This window comes from Podarcis liolepis, assembly GCF_965112155.1.
Source record: "Podarcis liolepis genome assembly, chromosome: 17".
In the NCBI taxonomy this organism is placed as follows: domain Eukaryota; kingdom Metazoa; phylum Chordata; class Lepidosauria; order Squamata; family Lacertidae; genus Podarcis; species Podarcis liolepis.
In genome coordinates, this window is record NC_139571.1 from 20,959,539 (window position 1) to 20,983,777 (window position 24,239).

The 24,239-nt window shown below is 42.5% G+C and overlaps 1 protein-coding gene across 2 annotated transcripts in view; it reads right to left on the reverse strand.

Moving 5' to 3' along the window:
* SVEP1 (sushi, von Willebrand factor type A, EGF and pentraxin domain containing 1) overlaps window positions 1-24,239 on the reverse strand; it is a 127,606-nt gene that overhangs the window by 43,661 nt on the left and 59,706 nt on the right. For both annotated transcript variants that reach the window (XM_083482095.1, XM_083482096.1), the window contains exons 18-33: window positions 23,201-23,362; window positions 22,181-22,342; window positions 20,014-20,105; window positions 18,617-18,710; window positions 17,072-17,185; window positions 14,806-14,919; window positions 13,779-13,980; window positions 12,954-13,111; window positions 11,226-11,427; window positions 10,652-10,827; window positions 10,382-10,506; window positions 8,339-8,462; window positions 6,818-6,988; window positions 6,029-6,202; window positions 2,491-2,610; window positions 1,256-1,432 (exon numbers count right to left, since the gene is read on the reverse strand). In XM_083482095.1, the coding sequence (XP_083338221.1) occupies window positions 1,256-1,432; window positions 2,491-2,610; window positions 6,029-6,202; window positions 6,818-6,988; window positions 8,339-8,462; window positions 10,382-10,506; window positions 10,652-10,827; window positions 11,226-11,427; window positions 12,954-13,111; window positions 13,779-13,980; window positions 14,806-14,919; window positions 17,072-17,185; window positions 18,617-18,710; window positions 20,014-20,105; window positions 22,181-22,342; window positions 23,201-23,362 (2,367 nt within the window). The remainder of the gene's footprint in view (window positions 1-1,255; window positions 1,433-2,490; window positions 2,611-6,028; window positions 6,203-6,817; window positions 6,989-8,338; window positions 8,463-10,381; window positions 10,507-10,651; window positions 10,828-11,225; window positions 11,428-12,953; window positions 13,112-13,778; window positions 13,981-14,805; window positions 14,920-17,071; window positions 17,186-18,616; window positions 18,711-20,013; window positions 20,106-22,180; window positions 22,343-23,200; window positions 23,363-24,239) is intronic.

The window sequence follows — 24,239 nt, forward strand, 5'->3', positions numbered from 1 at the left end:
GAGGAAACCCAACTCAACTCTTTACAACAGCAGAAACTAATGCTAGAAACTTGAGGAAGCCCAGGCCAACAGCGAGATCTTAACCTGGTGCCAAAATGGCAGCAGGACTGGAGCCCGGCGTACTATATGGAACAGGGCAAACCATAATGGATTGCTATATGAATATCATCTCATGAGAGAACTCCTTCATCGTAGTTACATCTTCAAGTGAGCAGCCCATACCAACTTATGTGGAAGGAGGTTTATGAACTGTCAAGTACATTCGTACCTTGGAAGTCGAAAGGAATCCATTCCGGAAGTCCGTTCGACTTCCAAAACGTTTGAAAACCAAAGTGAGGCTTCTGATTGGCTGCAGGAAGCTCCTGCAGCCAATTGGAAGCCCTGCCGGACGTTTGACTTCAAAAAATAGTTCGCAAACCGGAACAGTCACTTCCGGGAGTGTTTGGGAGACGAAATCTTTGAGAACTAAGCTGTTCAATAAGCAAGGTACGACTGTAATAAACACTGGAGAACTTTTCAGAGCAAACCACTTTGTGCAAAGCACTCAGAGACTATCTTTTTGATCAAACAGTATATTAACTTTGCTCAATAAAAATGAAGGGGAAATGTGTGTGCATCCTATGGAGCGAATGCAGGCTCCTTGGCTTCGTGGCAAAGTGCTTGACCTGGAAGCCGGAGGAGGAACAGAAGGGTCTCCTTCTGTTCCTTCTCCAGCTTCGCTGAAGGGCGCTGTGCCTTCTCCCTCTCTGCACAGCGCCTCTCCTGTGAAGGAGAGGCGCTGCGCAGAGAGAGAGAGAACTGCGCAGTGCCCCTTCAGCGACGCGCCTGTCCTGGAAGCCAGAGGAGGAAGAGAAGGGTCTCCTTCTGTTCCTTCTCCAGCTTCACTGAAGGGGCAGTGCCCCTTCAGCGACGCGCCTGTCCTGGCTTCTGCCTTAGCCCTGCACAGCCTGTTCGGGCAGGGGGAGCCTTCATCCCGCTGCCCTGAAGAGGCTTGGTGCGGTTATCCCAGAAGCCAGAACAGCCACACGGTATCCCAGAAGCCAGATCCCTCTTGCTGTTCTGGCTTCTGGGATTCAGAAGAATTTTTTCTTGTTTTCCTCTTCCCAAAACTAGGTGCGCCCTATGGTCCGGTGCGCCCTATGAAGCAAAAAATATGGTAGCCAATTCCAGCCAACTAGGCATTCAAGTGCCTAACATTTCCTTTTAAAGTTTCGTGGTTCTATCCGTACTATCACAATAAGAATGCAGAATATACCTTCGCAGTGCGGTATCTGGTGGCTCCATTCCCCGGACTCGAAACATGTAACTTTGTTCATTCCCTTGAGCTGGTAGCCTGTGTCACACGAGAAACTGATTTCGCTACCAACACTGTAGCTGTCACCATGCGAATGGCCGTGTTCAGGGTCTCCTGGGTGTCTGCACCTCACTGGTTCTTTGGAATCAGATACAAGGTAAAACAGAGCTTACTGACATCAGGTGTGGCTCATGTGCTTAAAAATGAAAACAAATCTTGCAACTTTTCAGCAGGTGACTTGGGAGGGGGAAAGAAGGCCCAATGCACAAGATTACGGGGACATACAAATAGAGCACTTCAAAAACACTTCAATGAACATTTCCAACCACATTTATTTTCTTTGCAGAGACTTCACCAATACTGCAATTGGGCCACCTCTTCCACTGAGAGGAATCTGCTTCCTTTCCAAGTGCAATAATATTTCATATATTGTTTCATTTCCTTACACAGAGTGCAATATTGTCTAGTGTGCAATGTGCTGAAATGTGAATCTAGAAGCAAAACTTCTAGTCACAGGTCAACACTTTTTGGCCATTAGGTCATGACTATAACTTGTGATCTACTTTTGCAACACAGTTGGGAGTTGAATGTTCCGGCCCCCGGATGATCGAAAACCGGAAGTGAGTGTTCCAGTTTTCGAGCGATCTTTGGGAAGCCAAACGCCCAACAGGGCTTTTGTGGCTTCCAATTGGCTGCAGCCAATGAGAAGCCACGCTTTGGTTTTCGAACGTTTCAGAAGTCGAACGGACTTCCGGAATGGAATCCGTTCGACTTCCGAGGTATGACTGTATTTGATTATGCTCTTTGGAATTCCTAGCTGTAGCTTTAGCTGGCAAACCAAATTTTGCAGCTTCTGCTTGTAAAAAAAGTCTGTTTGCCCTCCTTGGGCGGGTGGCTTTGCAAACGGGACCCTGGACTCCCCTGTGAACCGGCCTCTTGCAGGCTGCATTGTCCTACTACACATTTTTTAAAGCAGTATGTGCTTCCTGGGAGAAAATGTCTCATGTCCTAGGTTTCAATTCAAATTCATACGAGTTTTGCCATTGGATTTGCGAAGCAGGTATCTTGGGATCGCAGCGATGGATTTCGATAAGAAGCGAACTACAGCAAAAATATAATTCTGCAATGTTTACGGAATACAGACTGGGCAAGTCTCTCCTTTCAGAACCCGCTACTTAACACTCTTTCCCCTGTACCTGCACATTTCTTGCCATCTCCAGTGTAAGGGTGAATGCAGGCACATAAGTAGGAACCGTTTGTGTTACGGCAGGAGGCATGCGGGTCACAGTCTGAGCCAACAGCACATTCATCAACATCTACAAAACAGAAAGTGGGATTCCTATGAATGAAATGCCTTTGGCGTCTTTCAGCTTTCATGCCCTAAGCTGTTTCTGCTTGTGATGTTTCTTGGCCATCCAAAGACAACCTGAAGGTCTCTTGATCTTTTCCCATTCTCATTTGCTACCACTTATGCCCGGGATTTCCTTCCCAGGACACCAAAAGTGGTGAAAGTTCCCTCTCCAAACCCCAACCCTTCCCTGCAACTCATCTCCACCTGAAATGACTGCATTTGCTCTTATTTCTCCTTTGTTATCTTAACCTCTCCCTCCAGTGTGGTGTAGTGGTTAAGAGCGGTGGACTCGTAATCTGGGGAACCGGGTTCGATTCCCCGCTCCTCCACATGCAGCTGCTGGGTGACCTTGGGCCAGTCACACTTCTCTGAAGTCTCTCAGCCTCACTCACCTCACAGAGTGTTTGTTGTGGGGGAGGAAGGGAAAGGAGATTGTTAGCCGCTTTGAGACTCCTTAAGGGGAGTGAAAGGCGGGATATCAAGTCCAAACTCTTCTTACCCTCCCCTGTGTTGTTTTTTTCCTTTCCTACCACCAACCTGTCGGGACACGGGTGGCGCTGTGGGTTAAACCACAGAGCCTAGGACTTGCCGATCGGAAGGTTGGCAGTTTGAATCCCCGCGACGGGGTAAGCTCCCATTGCTCGGGCCCTGCTCCTGCCAACCTAGCAGTTCAAAAGCACCTCAAAGTGCAAGTAGATAAATAGGTACCGCTCCGGTGGGAAGGTAAACGGTGTTTCCGTGCACTGCTCTGGTTCACCGGAAGCAGCTTAGTCATGCTGGCCACATGACCCGGAAGCTGTATGCCGGCTCCCTCGGCCAATAAAACGAGATGAATGCTGCAACCCCAGAGTCTGCGACAACTGGACCTAATGGTCAGAGGTCCCTTTACCTTTACCACCAACCTTGATTTAAATTTAGATTGCAAAGGATTGTTGACCTACCTATGTTACTATCCCAAACATCCTACTCACCAATGGTGCTAGATTAATTAAGGTAAAAAGATAATGGACCCCTAGATGATTCAGTCTAGTCAAAGGCAACTATGGGGTTGCGGTGCTCATCTCACTTTCAGGCCGAGGGAGCCGGCATTTGTCCGGAGACAGCTTTCAGGGGTATTTGGCCAGCATGACTAAAACCACTTCTGGTGCAACGGGACACTGTGACGGAAACCAGAGTGCATGGAACGCCATTTACCTTCCCACCACAGAGGTATCTATTTATCTACTTGCGCTGGTGTGCCTTCGAACTGCTAGGTTGGCCTGGGACAGAGCAACGGGAGCTCACTCCGTCACGGGGATTCGAACCGCCGACCTTCCGATTGGCAAGCCCAAGAGGCTCACTGGTTTAGACCGCAGCACCACCCGCTCCCCTTACTAGATTAATAATATAGCCATACTACTAATACCCTTGGAGGTGCTACTGTCTCAGGGACTCTCAGTCTTTGGTGCTTTATACAAAGATAGCAACTTACATTCCCCCAAGAACTATTGAAAACAATGCATGAAAGAATGTACACATTCTCTATTTCCCTTCCTTTCATAGACTGCTGCTCGATAAAGACATAACAAAACTTATCAGAAACAACTGCCGTACGATGACAAAAATGCAAACATGTACTCTTGCTATTGTAAGCAATGCCTTCATAACTATGTAAGCTCAACGATACATTTAAACATATTTTGCAGGGGAAGCCTGGTGGGCCACAAATATCCTGCACCTAAAATCCAAAGACCCACATCTAAAACTGGGTGTCCCTGAAGGGGCTTGGGTCTTAAATATTTTGGAACAGCAGTTCTTTGTGCTGCAAAGCAGATTGCTTTTGAAACAGAGAGGGTTTTCAAAAATCTCACTGGTGGATGCAAGGCCTCAGAATTGCCTAGAGTAGGTTTTGGGGATCTGGCCAACAGCCGTATTCAGCCAGATTGGAGTCTGTAGGGTGTGCAAGTTTGGGGATGGTCCGATGTGGACAGCCAATGGTGACTACCACCTGATCAACCTGAATCCATGCCAGTGAGACTGAATGTGCTGCCTTCAACAATACTACTGGGGAGATTCCAGAAAATACCATTCACAGAGAGTCTATGCCCCTGAGGACAGAGTCATATAGAATCAGTTGTGCATGCCTCTTGTGTCAGAGAATTTCATCTAAATCCATTAGTCAGCTGGTTGTTAGCAGGGTGTAGCATTCAGATGAATGCAAGTTACCCTTCCTAATGTTTACCCAGGATGGGGATCACAACGAAGATTTGTGAATGTTATACAACAGCATTTTAATTGTTAGATCAGGTTTAAGGTGCTGGTTTTGACCTTTAAAGCCCTATGCAGCCTAGGACCCATGTACCTACAGGACTGCCTCTCCTGGTATGCCCCGTGGAGGACCTTAAGGTCCACAAATGACAACATTTTGGAGGTCCCAAGTCGCAAGATTGGTCTCAACTGGGGCCAGGGCCTTTTCAGTACTTGGTGGAACGCTCTGTCACAAGAGACCAGGGTCCTGTGGGACTTGACATCTTTTCACAGGGCCTGCAAGACAGAGCTGTTCTGCCTGGCCTTTGGTTTGGACTCAGTCTGACCCTTATGTCCCGTCCCCCCCTTATGGTTTTGATCTATGGGCTACTTTTGAAATGAGGCTGCATTTTAAATTGCATTTTAACCTGTATTTTAAATTGGTCCCCCCCTCCCATTATGTTTTTACTGTAATTTTACTGGTGTTAGCTGCCCTGGGGAAGGCTGGGTATAAATAAAATTTATTATTATTATTATGATAGATGCAGAGTCTAGCAGGTGACTTCATTGTACTGAGGCTTTCAGAATTTTAGTCTATATACCAGTAAAGGTTTGAGGTTTAGACCGAGATTCAGCCAGTAGGAGAATGCAGGCAGAGATGAGTAGGAGTCTTAGGACTCTTGTGTTGACAATACGGTCAAACCACAGAAAGTGATACCACCAACAGAAGAAGAGGAACTACTGGGAGCAGTTGGAGGAAAGTAATTTAGGTACAACATGTCTTTGCAACTATTAAGTTGGAACATTCATGGTCTAAATTCCCCGGAGAAAAGGAAAAAAGTCTTTCATTTGTTGAAAAAGGAACATTTGGACTTAATTTGTTTACAGGAAACACACGTGATAAGGCTACATAGGAAAGTATTGATTAATAAGAGACTGGGTCAAGAGTTTATTTCATCAGACAAGGTTAAAAAGCGAGGAGTCGTCATTTATGCAAAGGAGAGCCTTTCACCAAAATTTGTCTTTAAAGATGATCAAGGCAGATTTATTGCAATTGAAATCCAAACACAAGGAGAAAATTTTTTAGTAATTGGACTATATGCACCGAATGAGGGGAAATCTGAATTCTATACGGTCAAACGTGCTCATGATCTCACCGAGGCAAGATGGCGAAATGGCGCTCCACCTCCCGCTGTCTTTACAGAGCGTCCGCGAGTCTCCTAATAAGTAATAGCCGCTGTTGCATTGATACGTGATGGTGGTTCCAGCAAAGAAGTCCTCGGCAGAGTAAAATCCGTTTTCTAAAGGAGGAGGCACTCCACAGCTAATCCCTGCAGCCGGACGATATAGGCACAAAAGTATTAAGAGGTTAGACGTGCTCATTTTCATCTCTTCTTGATCAGTGCCGGATTGACGTATAAGCTAAACAAGCTATAGCTCAGGGCCCCACTCTCTTGGGCCCCCCATAAAAATTTAAAGGAAAAAAACCTGGGTGTACATTTCCAAAATATAAGATAAGAAAACAAATAAAATAAAACCTCCATACAGCAACAGTGTTTTGTTTTGTGTAGGCTCCTATGATGTAAGTAATGGGCCCCACCTACTAGCCCGCTCCCTAAAATATCACTGGTTTACTCATTTCTATATATGACTTTAGATACCTATTAGGTCCAAAAATTACCATATAGCATATATTCAACACAAAAAACAGTGACAATTTGTTGTTGAAAAAGGACAGCTGGACATATAAAGGGCCCCATTACCTTCAGTAGCTTAGGGACTCATCAAACCTAAATCCACGTTTTATGACAGCAGCACAAGAAGGGGCCTTCTGGAAATCACGCAGTGGCTTCCTTGGCAGTGATTGTTTTGTTTTAGTTTAGGATCTTCGGTCTAATACTGCAGTATATCCTCAAGTTAGGAGCATCTTAAGGGTATCCACTTACTTTCACAGCGTGGGAGAGGTTGTGCCCACTGCCCTAAATTGAGACAGTGCTGGACGGAATTCCCTTCTATGTGGAAACCTGGGTCGCAAAAGAGGGAGACTTTTGACCCCGGCTTTGAATCCGTTGATGAAGTTCTCAGGTGAGGTATGGAACCTTCTAAAGGCGGGCAGTCTGAGAACAAAGGAAAAAGCACACACAAAACAGCTAAAGCACCTTAAAACAAGAGCTCCTGTAATCCCACATGGTTGTGTAACATAAATGAAATGAACATCTCCATTTAGTTGTTGAAGTTTGCCACACTGCTGCCAGATAATCAGCTGGAAGCATGAGAGTTGCAGATTTCTTCACACTTTGATTCCCAAAATTTTACTAGTCTTCCATGCTATGCAAGGAGGTTTGGAAGACATATATACACGCTTCCAATGCTTGCTTTTAGAAAAACATAAGAGTATTATCTGTTTCAAACATCCAAGGTTAAAACCATTTTCACAAGTGAAAAAATAAACAAACAGCAAAACAGAACGGAGAGCCAAAATAAGATCAAAATTTCTGTTCCAATGAATGACTGGAAATCTCTCCCATTTGACCCAATCCTAAACTTTACTCTTTCAACATCTCAATCCAGGAAACCATAAATATTTCGCTCGAGGTCCCAAGGAACATTTATTACACAACACTGGAATCTGAAGAATGAAGACGGAATGTTCCAGTCATTAAATGAGCAAGTGTATCTGTGAAAGGCTAGTAGGCCATGGGGATAATAATATCATAGGTTTTGTGCCACTTAAGGAGCACCAGTATACCAGCGATTTATTTATTTTTTGCTTTGTCTGCTTTCAGGGACTTATTTCTGTACTGAAACCAGCTTTGCAGGTGCTGTCAGATGCTCTTTCTAAAAGCCCAACGATTCGCTGGTTGTCAAGTCATAGCAACATACGAAAAGCCTATCTGACAGTCACATAGTTTGTGTAGCTAGTGTCAAGGAGATAAAGCTCTGGCCCACTGGGCTGAAAAGGTTTCCCACGCCTACCTTTGGGCAAATGTGTAAGACCTCGGAGTCCTCCCCTCAGTCCTTCTGCTCCTCCAAACAAATTACAAGGCAAGCTATGTATGACACACTAAGCTGGAATCTACACGCATTCTGAAAATGCTTTTTTAAAAAGCGTTTTTAAAAAATATATTGAATTTTCCATAAAGCTCACCATCAACAGCTAGTGTCACATTGTATATTGCACTTAAAACACACGTAAAACATTTCATTTGCAGCGGTATAGCTGAGTCCTCAGTCAAACAATGGCTTAATTGACAGCAGCACAGCAGCAACACGACTGGAGGAGCAGGAGCAACGCAACTGTGACTTACCCTTAAAGGACCCAACACATTGTCGCTAAGTCCTAGTTTGGCTGGGCATGCAATGAGGCACCTCTGACTAGCTTCCAGGGTGCACCAGGATTTCCTGAGCAAAGTTTAAAAACCATGGCATTATATTACAAAAACACTTTTAGGAGGTAGAGCTCTAACCAGCACAGAATACGCTCTTGGAATCTATCTTCACTCTTCCAACAACCCCAGGAAGGAAATCTGGCCAGGCCAACACATTGCCCTTTTGGAGTTCTTCTGGACAAGAAGTAGCCAATGAATTCACCTGATAGTTCAAGAGAAAAGGAACAGATACAAGCTTGTCAATTAGTTGATTCATCCTCTTCCTTCTCACCGCAACGATCAGCGAATGATCAAACTGAACAAACCCATGTCTATTGTATCTGAATGCAATGCAATGTATTTGAGAAATACTGGGGGTGTTGGACACACAGTGTTGTGCAGAAATGGTTGGAAGAATATCTGTTCTTCACTTATTTCCTGAAACATGGATCAGGCAGGAAAAAAGACAGTCTAGAACAGGGGTAGGCAAACTAAGGCCCGGGGGCCAGATGTAGCCCAATCGCCTTCTCAATCCGGCCCACGGACGGTCCGGGAATCAGCGTGTTTTTACATGAGTAGAATGTGTCCTTTCATTTAAAATTCATCTCTGGGTTATTTGTGGGGCCTGCCTGGTGTTTTTACATGAGCAGAATGTGTGCTTTCACAGTGGTACCTCAGGTTAGATACGCTTCAGGTTACATACACTTCAGGTTACAGACTCCGCTAACCCAGAAATAGTGCTTCAGGTTAAGAACTTTGCTTCAGGATGGGAACAGAAATCGTGCTCCGGCGGCACGGCAGCAGCATGAAGCCCCATTAGCTAAAGTGGTGCTTCAGGTTAAGAACAGTTTCAGGTTAAGTATGGACCTCCGGAACGAATTAAGTACTTAACCTGAGGTGCCACTGTATTTAAAATGCATCTCTGGGTTATTTGTGGGGCATAGGAATTCATTCATACTTTTTTCCAAAATATAGTCCGGCCCACGGCTGAAAAAGGATGCTGACCCCTGCTCTTGAATATTGATACCCATTTCAGAAAAACAGAGTGTTTTCACGAGAAAACAGAGATCTTGGAAGTCATTAAAACGGTTACATAACAACCCCAACACTCTAACTAACTCTACAACATACGGCAACTAATTGCTTTCAACTAAAAACCTGTTTAAAGTGATGTATGACCCGATACATAAACAAAGAACGTCCACGCTTTCCCCCGGCGGTAGCTGTGGCTGTAAGGTAAGCTCTGAAAATGGTCCGCTGCTCACTTGATCTGAAGAACCCCACAAAATCATGCACAAAATCCAACCTTTGTGTTCACTTTAAGAACACACGTTCTTAAAACGTGTGTGCTCAAGGGTCTGGATGTAGACTCTCTGGTAATTGAGCACATTCAGGTTAACAAAGCTCCCAAAATGCGCAGGCGGACCTACAGGGCTCATGGTCGCATTAACCCCTACATGAGTTCTCCTTGCCACATTGAGATAATCCTCACAGAGAAGGAGCAAATTGTCCCTAAGCCAGAAGAGGAAGTTGCTCAAAAGAAGAAGATATCTCAAAAGAAACCGAAGAAGCAGAAACTGATGGCTCGGGAATAAACATCTATTCAGTTCACAAATAAAAAACAAAATTGTAAGTTAACCCCCCCCCCCAAAAGAACTTCCACCCACTCTCATAGATGTTGGTCATTTGAAGAAGGGCTGGTTAGCTTCCCTCCATCCTGTAAGTGGTAGCCATGTTAGTCTGCTACAACAAACAAAACAAAACAAAACAAAACAAAAACACACCAGAGTTTTGCAGTGCTACAGGCTATAGTTTATGAGGTGTGCCTGCTTCCACTGATAGATCAAGCACAGTTTAGGGTTTGGATGACACACTAAGTTGTGGTTCATAAAAATGCCACAGGAGGATGTGTGAGCCTGGGCGAAGCTAGACTCATTCTTGTCTGAACACAGCCACTACCTTCCCATTTCATTACTGCCAACATGGTTTTATTTTTCACGGATATAAACAATTCTGAGCAGCTGATGAGAGAAAGAGCAAAGGATCAGGCCCAGAATGTGGGAAATTGCTAAATATATTTCCATTTGCCAGACAGTGTTCTCCTGAGCTTCAAAGAAACCAAATGAAATGTTACATATGTACCTGTTCTGGGGACAGAACATAACCCCAAATGTTGAGCTGGCTAATTGAGCCGACAAAAGACTCTGCTGGATTAAATCCTTCTCCTCTTTGGTCCTGCTCCTGTCCAAGAACTAACGCACCCCCACCTAATCACAAAAGAAAAACAGAACAAGAAGATAACTGAATTGGGTCCCACCTTCTGTGCTGTAATTGAAAAGAGTAAAAACCCCTCTCAATCAATATGCATCATTGTTAAGTAATATAATCAAATAAATATGGAAAGGTCCATACCAGGGATTTCTGACCCTACAGATAAACCACTGCCTCCATCGGATAATTTCCCATCAATATACACTCTCCAAGCTCCATCAAGGCTTGACCAGGTCACAGCAATGTGATGCCAATTACCATCGTTCACAGAAGGGCAATCTGTAATACTCTCCTTCCCATTCACATAAAGAACCCACCTAATTAAGAGAGAGAACGAAGAAAATGATTCATCTTTGCCCAGGGATAAGGAAAAAAAATGATTTAAAGCTGAACCTTCAAAATTTGCGCTTTCTGAAATAATTTGCAAAATGAAAAACAGCCATCCTTTGAAATGCACACCTCTCTGAATTTTCCAGTGCAGTTGTCCAGCCAAGTAATGTGTATTTTTTAAAAGCATATATTAGGGAAAAGCATGTATACAAAAATGCTTTGTTTTAGGGGAAACTGCTTCACTAGAGAGCCTGATTACCTGAGAAATTTTCAAGGTTGTGTGTGCAGTAAATTACAGCTCTGCCCATGGAGAATTATGTGCTCCCCAAGAATACTGAAATTCATCTAGAGGGTAACACAGTACTGTTTTCTACTTCACACCTACCCGTTGTAATCTGTAAGCAGAAAGGCATTGTCACTTCCATTTTCCACCGCGTAAGAGATGGGAGTCCCATAATTAGTAGTATCTGCCGATTTCATCCAGAACGCACAAGTGATTTCACTGAGCGAGGGGAGGACGCTGTCAAGCATAACATAGCCATAGATACCAGACACGTCAAAATCCAGATTAAATCTGGAAGACTGTTCTGCAACAAACGGGAAAGGGGGGGGGAGTTTCACTTTTTCAATGGCTTGCTAAGAAACATGCTTGCCTTCGAAATGAACAATTTCATTTGCTTTTCCACTTATGCTTCCCACATTAGTGATCTACGGAAGTTGATCCTGAGACAATCCTAAAATGCCTGGTTTCTGTAAGAAGCACCAGCCTCCAAACATATAGCCACAAATCTAACATTCTCCTTTTTAAGGGACTGCGAGCCTGCAGAAAACATGTCACTTTCTTGTTTTCAGATGGGATTGACTGTAACGATCTGCTTTGAAGTTGGATCTTGCAATGCCATCCCAAGATCCTTCACCTCTTGCCTACAGATGTACCATCTGTTGCATCAAAGACAAACTAAGATCTATGGGTGAAGGGTGTGATAGAAATTTAATAAATAATAATAATAATAGCAACTACATCTTGGATTGCTATCAGGACTGAAGCATGCGGTCAGGGGAAGTTTTAAGCTTTCCTTCTCCACCTGCCATCACCTGCCACCTGCTCCTCCCATAATTAATATTTTAAAAAAGGTTCCCAGTGTTTCATGGTAGCAGATCAAAGCTTACTCTTATTGTGCGATGTGTTACACTGATTGGCAGAGGAAATGGAATAACATGCAGATTTGCAAAGCTTTGGCAAGGAGAAATGCTCATAATTTGTTAGGGATCAAAAAGAATTAATGGCAGGGCTGCCTTTTTCACAAAGTGCAGGTATAGCATTATTTATTGCAAGACAAAAGCTACAGTATCATATATGTGTGCCACAGCACACCAACATAATATAAAGCAGAGTAGGAATAAAATCTTCTCCATGGTAGCAAGGACTGAACGCATTGCACTGTCCAAAATCTGCTCTGAAGCATTGCAGGGAACCATTGGCGATTCTGTTACTTGGGCAGAATTTGTTCTGCTTATTCAGTAGCTTCTTGCATTTGGAGGAAATCCAGTAGTAACACTGGAGTTCTGTACTGTTATAAGAAATGAAATTGCCACTTGAGCAGAGACAAAAACTCTATATGCCGGTTTTCTATTTGCAAAGGTTTCCTTTTTTTTGGTTAAATTGTTTTTATTAATTTTCCAATAAAAATATCCAATTAACATATCAAATCATAATCCAATAAAAATAAAAAACAAATAAAAAAGGTCAAATTATCTTCCAAATTGTAATTATTAATTTTTCGGACTTCCCATAGTCTGGACCTTGAAGTATAACTCCAAATCTCAATCCTGCCTCTGGTTGTTATTTCCATATTTCAACATCTTGATTTTAACACTCTAACTTCTTGTCTCTGGCTCTGCGATTCTCAATCACGTCAGAAATCATATATCCTTTCGTTTCCTCTTTTTAATGGGATTGGATTTGGTATTTAAATCATTATGATCATGAACATGGCCCTTTGAAAAATCTCCTACGTTCACGGCAGCCGTCTGGTATCAGTTCCAAACTGCACTAGCGTTGCCATGAAGCTTTGCCAAGCCTTCCTTCTCCTGATACTTTGGTTCTGTGTACCTGTTTCACACCTGCTGCCTGTAAAGCCAGGGGGACATTTACAAATGTATGCGTTCAAGGCATCCACACAAGTTGCTTGGTTTGCACAGGGATTGGAGTCACACTCATTTATGTTCACTTCACACTGCGGTCCTGTGTATCCTCTGACGCAGTGGCACCTGTGGGCCAAAAAAACACCAAAAGCACCTTTTAGTACAGCAGTCCACAAAACAAAATCCTGGTTGTTCCGAGTGAAATGAGGGAGCAAAGCAGAGGGGGAAACTGGTGCTACGAGTTCAAAGCAGCCTGAGCAGCTGGCCAGTTTGAAAAAAACAAAATGAATACAGTGGTACCTCTGGTTGCGACCAGGATCTGTTCCGGAGCCCCGTTCGCAACCTGAGCAGAATGCAACCCGTGTCTGCGTGTGTCACAATTAGATCCTTCTGCACATGCATGTGACGTCATTTTGAGCGTCTGCGCATGCACGAGCGGCGAACCTGGAAGTAACCCATTCCGTTACTTCCAGGTCGCCATGGGATGCAACCTGAAAACGCTCAACCTGAAGCAAACTCAACACAAGGTATGACTGTAGTTCGCTATTTTGACGTGCTTTCAAACTGCTAAGTTGGCAGGAGCAGGGACCAAGCAACGGGAGCTCACCCCATCGTGGGGATTCGAACCGCTGACCTTCTGATCAGCAAGTCCTAGGCTCTGTGGTTTAACCCACAGCGCCACCCGCGTCGCTCTACTAGGGAGTAAGCACCCTTAAACTCAACAGAGCTTATTACTGGGAAAAACATGTACAGAACTGTGCTGTAGATGAAGCTAATGCTTGTCGCTTTTTACCTGTAGCCATTGATAGCATCACTGCAGGTGCCTCCATTTTCACAAGGCCTGCTGAGACATTCATTAATGTTTTTTTCACAGAGGGTACCAATAAACCCAGACGGACACTTGCAATAGAAACCTCCGACCCGATCCTCGCAGGTAGCTTTGTTTAAACAGGGGTTTGAAAGGCATTCATTAATCTCTGCTTCGCAGTGAGTACCTGAGAAGAAAGGTGTAAAGAGGAAAGTTAGGGGTGGGGGAATAGGAGCATAATGCCTTTATCGGGCAATTTCTAATTTCAGGAACTTTGACAGATTAAAAAGAACAGAGATGAAAACTAAAGAATATTCCAGATAATAATAATAATAATAATAATAATAATAATAATAATAATAATAATAAAAAATATTTATACCCCACCCTCCCCAGCTACAGCCAGGCTCAGGGCGGCTAACACCAGTCAAATTACAGTAAAAACATAATAGGGGAAAACACCCAATTTAAAATACAGGTTAAAATGCAGTTTAAAATTCAGCCTTATTTTAATGAAAATGAAAACAACAACAGTGATTTATTGGTTACGTTAAACACAATACTAACAAAAGCACCTTTCCTGAGCAAATCACACTGGGGGAAGTTATTTAGGAGTTGCAGCAACACATTTTGATAGCATATTAATGTTTAAAATCTTTGCCAATCTTTTTCATGTTACAGAGTTCCTGTTTATAACGTTAAGAGACTGTGTGAATCTGAAACGAAAGCTGTATCTTTATATTTCTTTTTAATAAAAGCTGAAATCCTCTCAATTCTATCAGTACAGAATACACTGAGGCTGTATTTAAACAGAAATGTCTGTAGTAGTGGTGCTTCTAAACAAACAATGACAAAAACAGCCTGGTGTACTTCTTATAACACACGTCAGAAGGTGAAGCTTACACCTTCAGGCGTTTTCTCCTGCTAATGTCTGCGTAGAAAGCTGCTGTTAAAGGCAGAGGAACAATATAAAAAGCTGGCAACTCTTAATACAAACCAATCAGTTATTTACCCGTGAATCCTTCTGCACACAGACACTGGTAAGAGTTGGTACCATCAATGCAGACTGCTTCATTCAGACATGGATTTGAACTGCATTCATTTACTTCTTCTTCACACTGCAAGCCTTCAAGCAATAATGGTTACAGAGCATTGTTAACAGTTCATACGCATGGAAGAGGCAACCCTAAAAAACACTGAATTGGCGTTCTAAAAATCTATTCAGGTTGCACAGAGTCTCCATGTTTCATTTACCACTTATTACATGGTTCCTCGTGTGCTTTCCACCCACAGCATGAATTTCCAGGTTTCAAAGTGAGCCATGTGGCACACTCACATTGCACGAACTATTTATTGTTCTCCAGTACTGCTAAGGAATCTGACAATCTCCTTTTCTTTTTGCAGTATAAATCAGAGCTCCTTGCTGGACACTGCATGGGCTCGATGGGCTCTGTAACAAGTTCTGCAAGGCAGAGCTTTAATTCCATTTTTATTTTCTCAAGGAGGATTTTGCTTGAGTTGATAGTCTAGTCTAGATGTCATGCTAAGTTATAGTTAAGTGCTACAGGGACAAGCCTGAGTGGCAGTTGGGTGTGTTTGCTCCGTCACCCCGGTACAGCCACAGAAAAGGAGACTAGAAGCAGCTAGAATAGCATATGCCTAGAGATGGTAAGAGGGAACAATACCCCTAACACCCCCCCCAAAAAAGGATGGCAGATGAAACTGATAGGATATGTAGAAATGGCAGGATTGATAAACAGAGTTGGAAATCAAGATGAAAAAAAGATTTAAGAAAGACTGGAAATGTTTTGTAGATTATTTGGAAAATTATTGTAAGCACATCGAAAAGCTAACATTAATAGAGTACTGTATTTTTCCATGTATAAGACTATATTTCCCCCCATTTTTTTAAAGTTTTCCGTCTTATACACGGAATGTTGCAATATATAAATACATTTATTTCTTAATTTAGTCCCTAAACAGCTGTTTAGTCCCCAAACAGCTGGAGGGCCAAGTTTGGCCACCACTGCCATAAAGTAATAAACAACCTAAATGTGGTTCTCCTTTTTTTGCATAAAAAACAGAACACTCTTAGTTTTTGCTAGACCTAATTTTCCTAGACCACTTTCGTTTTTGTTTTTGCCAAATTACTCTGTATAAACTTGCTCATATTTATTCCTAGTGCCTGTTCTAAGACTGACAATCTGGGAATACTGAACTTTTGCACTTTTTATTGTTCTGTTGGAAGAATATTTCAGGAATTTCTTATCATTTTTATTATGATTGCACACTGTTTTTAAATTCGCTGGCTCTTAATTGATTTTATCTGTTTGTATTTTGTCTTATCAAGACACTCTGAGACTCTTTTATACCAAGTGACTAACAAAGTATGGAGTTTCAGCAAGTGAAAGGTCGACTGAAGAGACCACCTGATTTTGTGTTAAGAAGGTCGCTCGCTGAAGTCAGGCAGTACTGGCCTGAATCAGGAGAAGGCAGTTTCATACACTCACGAAAACTGAATTCTAAAATAAATCTCCTAGAGCTTACTACCAGCATTTTTATCTCCATAAATACAAGTGCTAAATCTTAGACTTTCAGCACAATCCCAGCTATTTCTGCTTTTGACACAGTCTGGTTACTGAAGCTAAGCAGACCTCTCTCTGTAAGCTGCCAGCGTATGGGAACCATCTATAAGTTGCAAAAAGCAGGGTATATGGACCATATCAGTGGGACAAGCTTTAAGATAAGTATGAATTGCAGCCTCTGACATCTTAAATAAGCCATTTTTTGTATAATCAGAACTTCTAAAACATGCACTGTTGTATCAAATTCCTCTACATCGCAACCATAAAAAGTGTACTGAATATTTTATCATCAGCTGACTGAAAAGGTCCAATTTCTTGGAACTAACGAACTTATTCCACAGAAGGCAAATAATTTAAAAGCGAAATCAAGTACAGTGGTACCTCAGGTTACATACGCTTCAGGTTACATACGCTTCAGGTTACAGACTCCACTAACCCAGAAATAGTGCTTCAGGTTAAGAACCTTGCTTCAGGATGAGAACAGAAATCGTGCTCCGGTGGCACAGTGGCAGCAGGAGGCCCCATTAGCTAAAGTGGTGCTTCAGGTTAAGAACAGTTTCAGGTTAAGTATGGACCTTCGGAACGAATTAAGTACTTAACCTGAGGTACCACTGTATGACCAACACTTGGCTTTTTCTTCTTCTTTTTAAAGTATGCAACCTGGAGTTGACACCTGAGTTCATCATTTGTCACCTGTATAGCCTGGCTGGCACTGGCAAATGAAAGTTGCATTGCCATCCTCGCAAATCCCTTTGTTGAGACAGGGGTGTGACTTGCACTCATCAATATCTGTTTCACATTTTAAGCCTAAAACACAACCCAAAAGAACACAAAAGAAAAAAATATATTGGGGTTACTAAGGAGGGGCAGGGGAAGAAACAGCAAACTAAAATTCCAAATGAATATAACACAAATAAATAAATAAATAAATAAATAAATAAATAAATAAATAAGTATATACAAAAAGGTTGGGATTCAACTCGTGAGTCTGTCAGAAGATGTCCTTTGCAAGGGCTTCTACTTGTGCAAAATGGCTTTCCCCTCTACTCTACTCTCCTTTCCCCACCCCAACAACCCATATATTGGCTGGAGAGCCCGGTACCCCATTCCTTTTCCATATCACGACACTTGCTGTCTTTACGACTTATACTAAAGACCCTCCTTTTTCAACAACTCCAACTTTTAAGTGGAGTTTCTAAACCCCATTTTGTATCTGTTCAGGATGCGAAATGGTTACTATGCATGTTTTGATTGTTAAGTTGCTTCAAAATCTTTCAGGGGAAGCAGCTCCTAAATGAAATGCGAATAAATAAACAAAAGTTTCTAGCTAAGTGAAGTGCTGCTTAAATGTAAATACACAGTATTAAAATACGTTCTATGAAAACAATTAATGACATCTAGCTAAAGTTATAGGACATGCAGCCTTCAGAAATGGTTCCTACTGAGTTTGTTGTCACTTAATCCTATACACCAGGGATGGGGAACATGGTCTCTTCTACATGTTTGGACCAGCATGCCCAGATGGTCAGATGATGCAAACTGTAGTCCATCAACATCTGGAGTAGGGTTGGGGGTTAGATCACCCAAAGCCGGGTTTGAGATCCATGTTGTGATATCGGTTTCATAATTTTTGACCTGGCAATATATCGCAAATCATGGTGTGTGTGTGTGTGTGTGTGTGTGTGTGTGTGTGTGTGTGTGTGTGATATGCAAAAATTCCAATGCTAACTCTGCTGGCTCAGCTCCCCCCTACATCCTGCAGGGGGCAGCGAGTCACAAAAGCAGCTGCTGGAAAAAATCTTAACGTGGGGGAAACTGAAGCCAGCCAATGCCTCTACATAGCTTGATCCTTATTTCAGACATTGTGATATATCAGTATAGTGTGATAGATTGTGATGCTGAAAACCAGGTATCGCCCAGTCCTATTCTGTAGGGCTGGGCGGGTTCTCCATCTCTGCTACACACAGTACCTGGGGAATATGCACCAACGAACCTGGTGGGACCCTAACCTTAGGAGCAGGCTGCACATCCTATTAACACTGATGCATCAAGTTAATCATTACTAACAAGCTTCAATGCTTTCCATAGGAGTTAGTCACAAACAGTTGTAATGGAGCCACAGGTGCAAGAGCTCACGGTGGAAAAAACCCCTAATACATTTTCTCTCCTCCCACTCACAATTATTTGGATCCAACCCTCCATGTGCTGTACAAGATGCCAGTCGACTCTATCGTTTACCTTCATATCCAGGGAAGCATATGCAGATGTACCCACTTCCAACATGCTTGCAAGTTCCATTTTTGCACGGTTCCAGGAAACACTCGTGGAATACCTGTTTGCCAGTGGAAATAACACAGTTTATTAAGGAAGCAAAATGCAAGCAAAGGGAACCCTGAAAGCAACAAACTGGTTTACCCTCCCCAGAAGTATAAGCTAGGCTAGTTAAATAATGAAATAAACCTCAAGTCCTAGTAAGTTCGCTTGAAGGTTTGTAGGGTTTTGTCCAAATCGAGTCTTGGGCTAAATTTAGTATTTTCCATGGCTTGAAATATTCCCAACTGCTTGGGTTGAATTGCAGAACACACGGATTGAATAGGGAGAACTGTTCTGCTTTTCCCATGCACAGTTTTGGCAGCTTCTAGTAATGGATGGATGCAGCACTGAGACACCTGTGGCAAAATCACCATTCGGTTTTTACAACCGAATGGGATTAGATGGCAGTGATGGGAAAAGATGCACAATGGAGGAGGAGGAAAAAGTAGTCATCGTCATCATCAGCACCAAGAACAATGTTACTGCAAAAGCACATTTCCGCAGTGAGTATTGAAAAACCCTCAAAAGGGACCGCACATTTTGACACTCATGCAAACGGACACAAAAACAAGGCAAGGAGTTTTGGCTCATTCCAGCAACTGTAAATTGTATGCAAAATTGTAAAGACAGTGCAGTGCAGAGGTTAAAGGAACCGGTGAGACTCGGGTTCAAAACTACACTTAGCCATGAATCTCACTGGGTAACTGTGGGCTACTCACTGTCACTGTGTTAAGTTGTTGGTGAACATATCAGACAACACAGCGATTCTTCAAACAGCTCTTGTTTATTCACAGGCCAGAACAGAACAGAACTGAAGGGTTCAGCCAGCCTGCTTATATAGAGCTCCACTAGAACGCAACAGTAACCATTTTCTGTAACTATCCAATCACCAAACGTCACTTTCAATCCCTTATTTGCATATGTGGACCTGAGTGAAACCTATCTACAGTATCCCCCTGCTGGTCCAGGGTGAGAACTTCAGTACATAACACCCTGTCTCTCAGTCTAACCTATCTCAAGAGTTGTAGTGAAGATAAAAGGGGAAAGAGACATGTATTGCATTGTATTTATATTTTATTCTTATTTATAGATTCGTATCCTACTTTTCAAGAAATCCCCCCTCCAAAACCATTTAGAAGCCACATGTCAAACATGCAAAACTTAAGGTATATTATTTCCTCTAGCTCCTTGGGGGGAAAAGGTGGGACAGAAGTGAAATAGAGAACAAGAATATTACAAGAGACAAATACTGTATGCATGCAAGATGTTTTCATTTTTTAATACTAATGCTAACTTTAGACAATTATGACGTTTGTTCTTGCCTGGCTGCTGATTTGGTATTTGTTGCTGATGTTTTCTGGGGAGACTGGCAGTGCTACACTCTCTTCTGCTGCAGAGAAAGTAGAGCCAAAACCTAAATAGGATTGAATGAAAGCAGCTGTAAAAATTCCACTGACAAGGTCCTCTGAGTCAAGGTTGTGACATAATCAATGATACAGCAATGGAAAAAGAATCAGCCTTGATTTGTGCAGATAGATAGATCTATTCAATTACAGTGTCAATTGAAGCATGTGAACCTGACAACCACGAATGTGTGCCTCAGCTAGACTCTGTTGTCTTTGAGCATGGAACTATTGGTTGTTTAGGGCCACACAAGATGTGACAGCTTCTTGCCACACATACAGCTAGATAATTCTATTTATTATCTCTGTCAGTTCTTCATTCCCAAGTCCATTCTGTCTTGTTTTTGTTTGCTTGAATATGTGGACTTAACAGAATTCTCATCCATCCTTACACTAGCTGCTCACTTCCACACAACACCTCTCCCCAAACACTTTTCTTGCAGGCTAGCATCTTTCTGGAGGCAAGCTAAGGATGGAGAAAGGTTTCTGTTGTCACTTGCGTGCCTCTTTTCCTCAACCCATATGTTGTTGTTGTTGTTTTTTTTTGGGGGGGGGACTTGTTAAACACTTGGATCGGCTGCTAACACATCTAGTTTGACCCAAACTCCCACTAACATTTCAGTTTGAACATCTCAGCATCTTAGCTCCTAGAGAACTAACACCAGTCTTCAGGTCTCGTGCCACTAGAGAGCTTTGGCAACGTCTAAGGAAGAAGCTATGGGTCTTTTAACTGTCTTAATTCCCACTAGATTTCTCAGTAAACCCAAACCTAGTTCAGGGTTGGGTCTCCAGCTGTTTTGGGACTTCAGTTCCTATCATCCCTTACCATTGATTCAGCTCGCTAGGGAAGATGGGAGTTGTAGTTCAAAAAAGAGCTGGAGACGCCAGTTTTGAAAACCCTGCCCTAGTTCTATCCATTAAATCACTGAATTGAGTATCTTTCTTAAATATTTAGGCCCACTGCAGATGAATGTCAGCGAATGTATGGACCATGTTTGTAGCAGTGAGAATAGGAGGAACGAAAGGAACACCAGCACACATGAAAGAAAACAGGCTGCAACTTTTGAGACCAGCTTATCAAACCAGAAACCCGATTGTTTGGCCTTCGGGATGGTGAGACAACTGAATTTGCTAGTGTCCAGCCTATGTGCTGGGTACAGTGGGAGGGATTCACGCAAGAAGTCCCATCAGCAAGAAGCCCTGCACAAGGTCTGATGGTTGCACAACAGGGCTTTCCTCCTTCTTCCCCCTGTGCACCACCTACAATTGGCCCGGGGTGTGTGTATCAGGATAACCCCCTAAACAACATGCCAGGTGTTCCATCTGTCAAGGTGGAAAGCTTGTGCTGATGAAACATTCCACATAGTGTGACTATACGAGTTTCTTGCTATGAGAGGACAGGGAAGGCAGCAAGAAGCTTTTCCTTGGAAGCAACCATTAGTAAAAGCATGTTGCTATGTAACTTTTTTAAAAAATTTTTTTATTAGATTTTATATTTGAAACATCCAATTATCACATCATATAATAAAAATAAAGAAAAAGATAGTTTTCCCCTCCCCCCCTACGACTTCCCTCAACTTCCTCTTATGGTTTATTTTTAATGTCTTCTCCTGCATTCTTTGATATATCTTAAATTTTAATGTCTTAAACCTGTAATGTTGTCATGCTTTCCATATATTTTATAGCATTCTTGTAAATATATTAATTTTGTTGATTGTAAGTATTTACTCAAAACCTGCTAGTGAGTTCACTGCTTTACGTATTTCTGTAGGTATATCATAAATGGTTCCCAATCTCTCCCAAAGTCTCTATTGTCCTTGTTTCGTATTCTTTCAGTTAGTTTTGCCATTTTGGCGTATTCCATTAGTTTTCCTTGCCATTCTTCTTTAGTTGGTACTCTATCACTCTTCAGTCTTTGGGCTAGCAGTATCCTAGCCGCAGTTGTAGCGTACATAAAGAGTTTCTGTCTCTCTTTTGGCAAGTCTTGACCTAGAATGCCTAACAATTGCTATGTAACAATTGCTATGTAACTTTGATCATTAACCCTACTGCCAATTTTTCATTTTCTTCAAAGAAAATAACTTACTTGAACAGTCTGTTATAGACCTGGCGCCGATCACGGTAGTAGTCCCATAAAATGGACAAGACAGGCAATAGGACTTTCCGGGGTCAGGCTGATAATAGTCTCTGGGACAAGGGTGGCAGGGCATTAAACCAGAGCGAGAGAATTCTCCAGATGGACAAGGTACTGCAAAGTGCAAAACACAAACCTATTTCAACGACTACTATACAGTCATAACTCATGTTACATTTGCTTCATGTTATGTTCTTTCAGGTTACGTCCCGCTGCGACCTGGAAGTACCGGAAAGGGTTACTTCCGGGTTTCGATGCTCGCGCATGTGCAGAAGCGCAAACTGACGTCACACGCATGCGCAGAAGCGGTGAATTGCAACCCATGCATGCGCAGATGCACCACTGCGGGTTGCGCTCTTTTCATGTTGTGAGTGGGCCTCTGGAACGGATCCCGTTTGCAACCAGAGGTACCACTGTACCATCTTTGTAAATAGGGTTGTTTCCCCCCACAAAATATAGAAGACCCTTTTTCTCAAGATGGAAGAAGAGGAGGATATTGATAATTGATAATTATAATTGAAGGCCAGACTAGACATCTGGCACCTTTTATTAACTTCTGCTGAGATCTAGGCTGCAAAAACAGGAGGCAGATCAGACTCCTAATCGGTTACCTGACTTGGGTGATGAGTCATGATTTGTGCAGGCCTGGAAGGCAGTAGCATATATCAAATGCTAAGTTTTCCCCAAGGAGTGATCTGTGATCTGTGTTAACTATTAGAAATCACTATGGAATATTTGTCAATGGAGGAAAATTGTCCCCAAAGAGATTATTTCTGTACCTCAAAGCCATGGGTTCAGTTCAACCTTGTCTTTTCCTTTCTTCATAAAGTTAAAGGATCAATAAGCAGAGTATAGAAGAAAGATACAACACATGCTTCTACTCAAAAATATTCCAGTTATTCAGAGATCAGGAAAGTTGTACTGCATAGGGTTTAGCAACATGCTGTTTCCCGGAATTTGAATTTCGCAAACCTCCACATGCTGATATATCCACAGCTCCTCTTTTGACTGTTGACATGCTTTCTGGGCAAGGAATGCAGTGCTTAGATCCAGTTACAGGCTGATATTTGCCAAGAGGACATGATTCGCAGATCTCAAGGCCATTTGGAGAATAGGTTCCCGGTTTGCACTCAGCTAATTAGGGAAGAACAATACACCAGAATTAAGCAATATCTAGCTTCAAATATGCATCAAGGAGAACAGCCAATAACCCAAGGAGCCAAAGGCAGAATAACCTCTAAAACACAATGTAACTGGTCACTTACAAGCCCAAAGAATCTGCACACCACAACTGCTTGCAAAATGCAATTAGCACGGAGCATCTGCCAAGAACACAAGCTGCACTTATTGTGAGTGCTGAACAGTTAGGCAAAATGTGAAGCCCACAGAAAAAAGAAGTCCATTTGGTGATTGGTCTTTTCAGTCAAACGCACCGATTACAGTATAATACCAGACGCATTGGATCAACAGCCGAGGGAGAGACAAAAGCTTGAGAACTACTTGTGTTGAGGTTTTGAGTTGTAATTGTTTTAACCTGCTGTTCTTACCACTGGTTTCTTGTTTCGTGCCTGATCTACTGATTTTGTTGGTTTTATTACCATTTTTTTTATTGCGTGATATTCAACTGCGGCTACCTGAAACGGACTTCCGCTGGTGCAAAAGGACTTTTACCTCTCTTCCTCCTTGTAGGCCTTCTGTGCCCCATCCCAAAGTGTTGGGGGAACCTTTCAGAAAGGTGCATGGTTGGAGAGGATGAGGAAGTCCTGTCGCACAAGTGAACTGCTACTCACATCATGCTGAATATCACTCAGGGTTGTGAACTGCCTTCGAGTCATTTGGTTGAAAGACAGTCCAGATTAAGAAATAGGTTTCTACCCAGCTAAAGGCTGAACTTTTAATATTAGCTTTGCAATTTCCCCTTCCTTTATTTTTCCACAATTCTAAAACAAAAAAAACCCATAAACTAGACTTTTATTTTAAATATGTAGTTCTAGTCTCCACAACTGTTTAA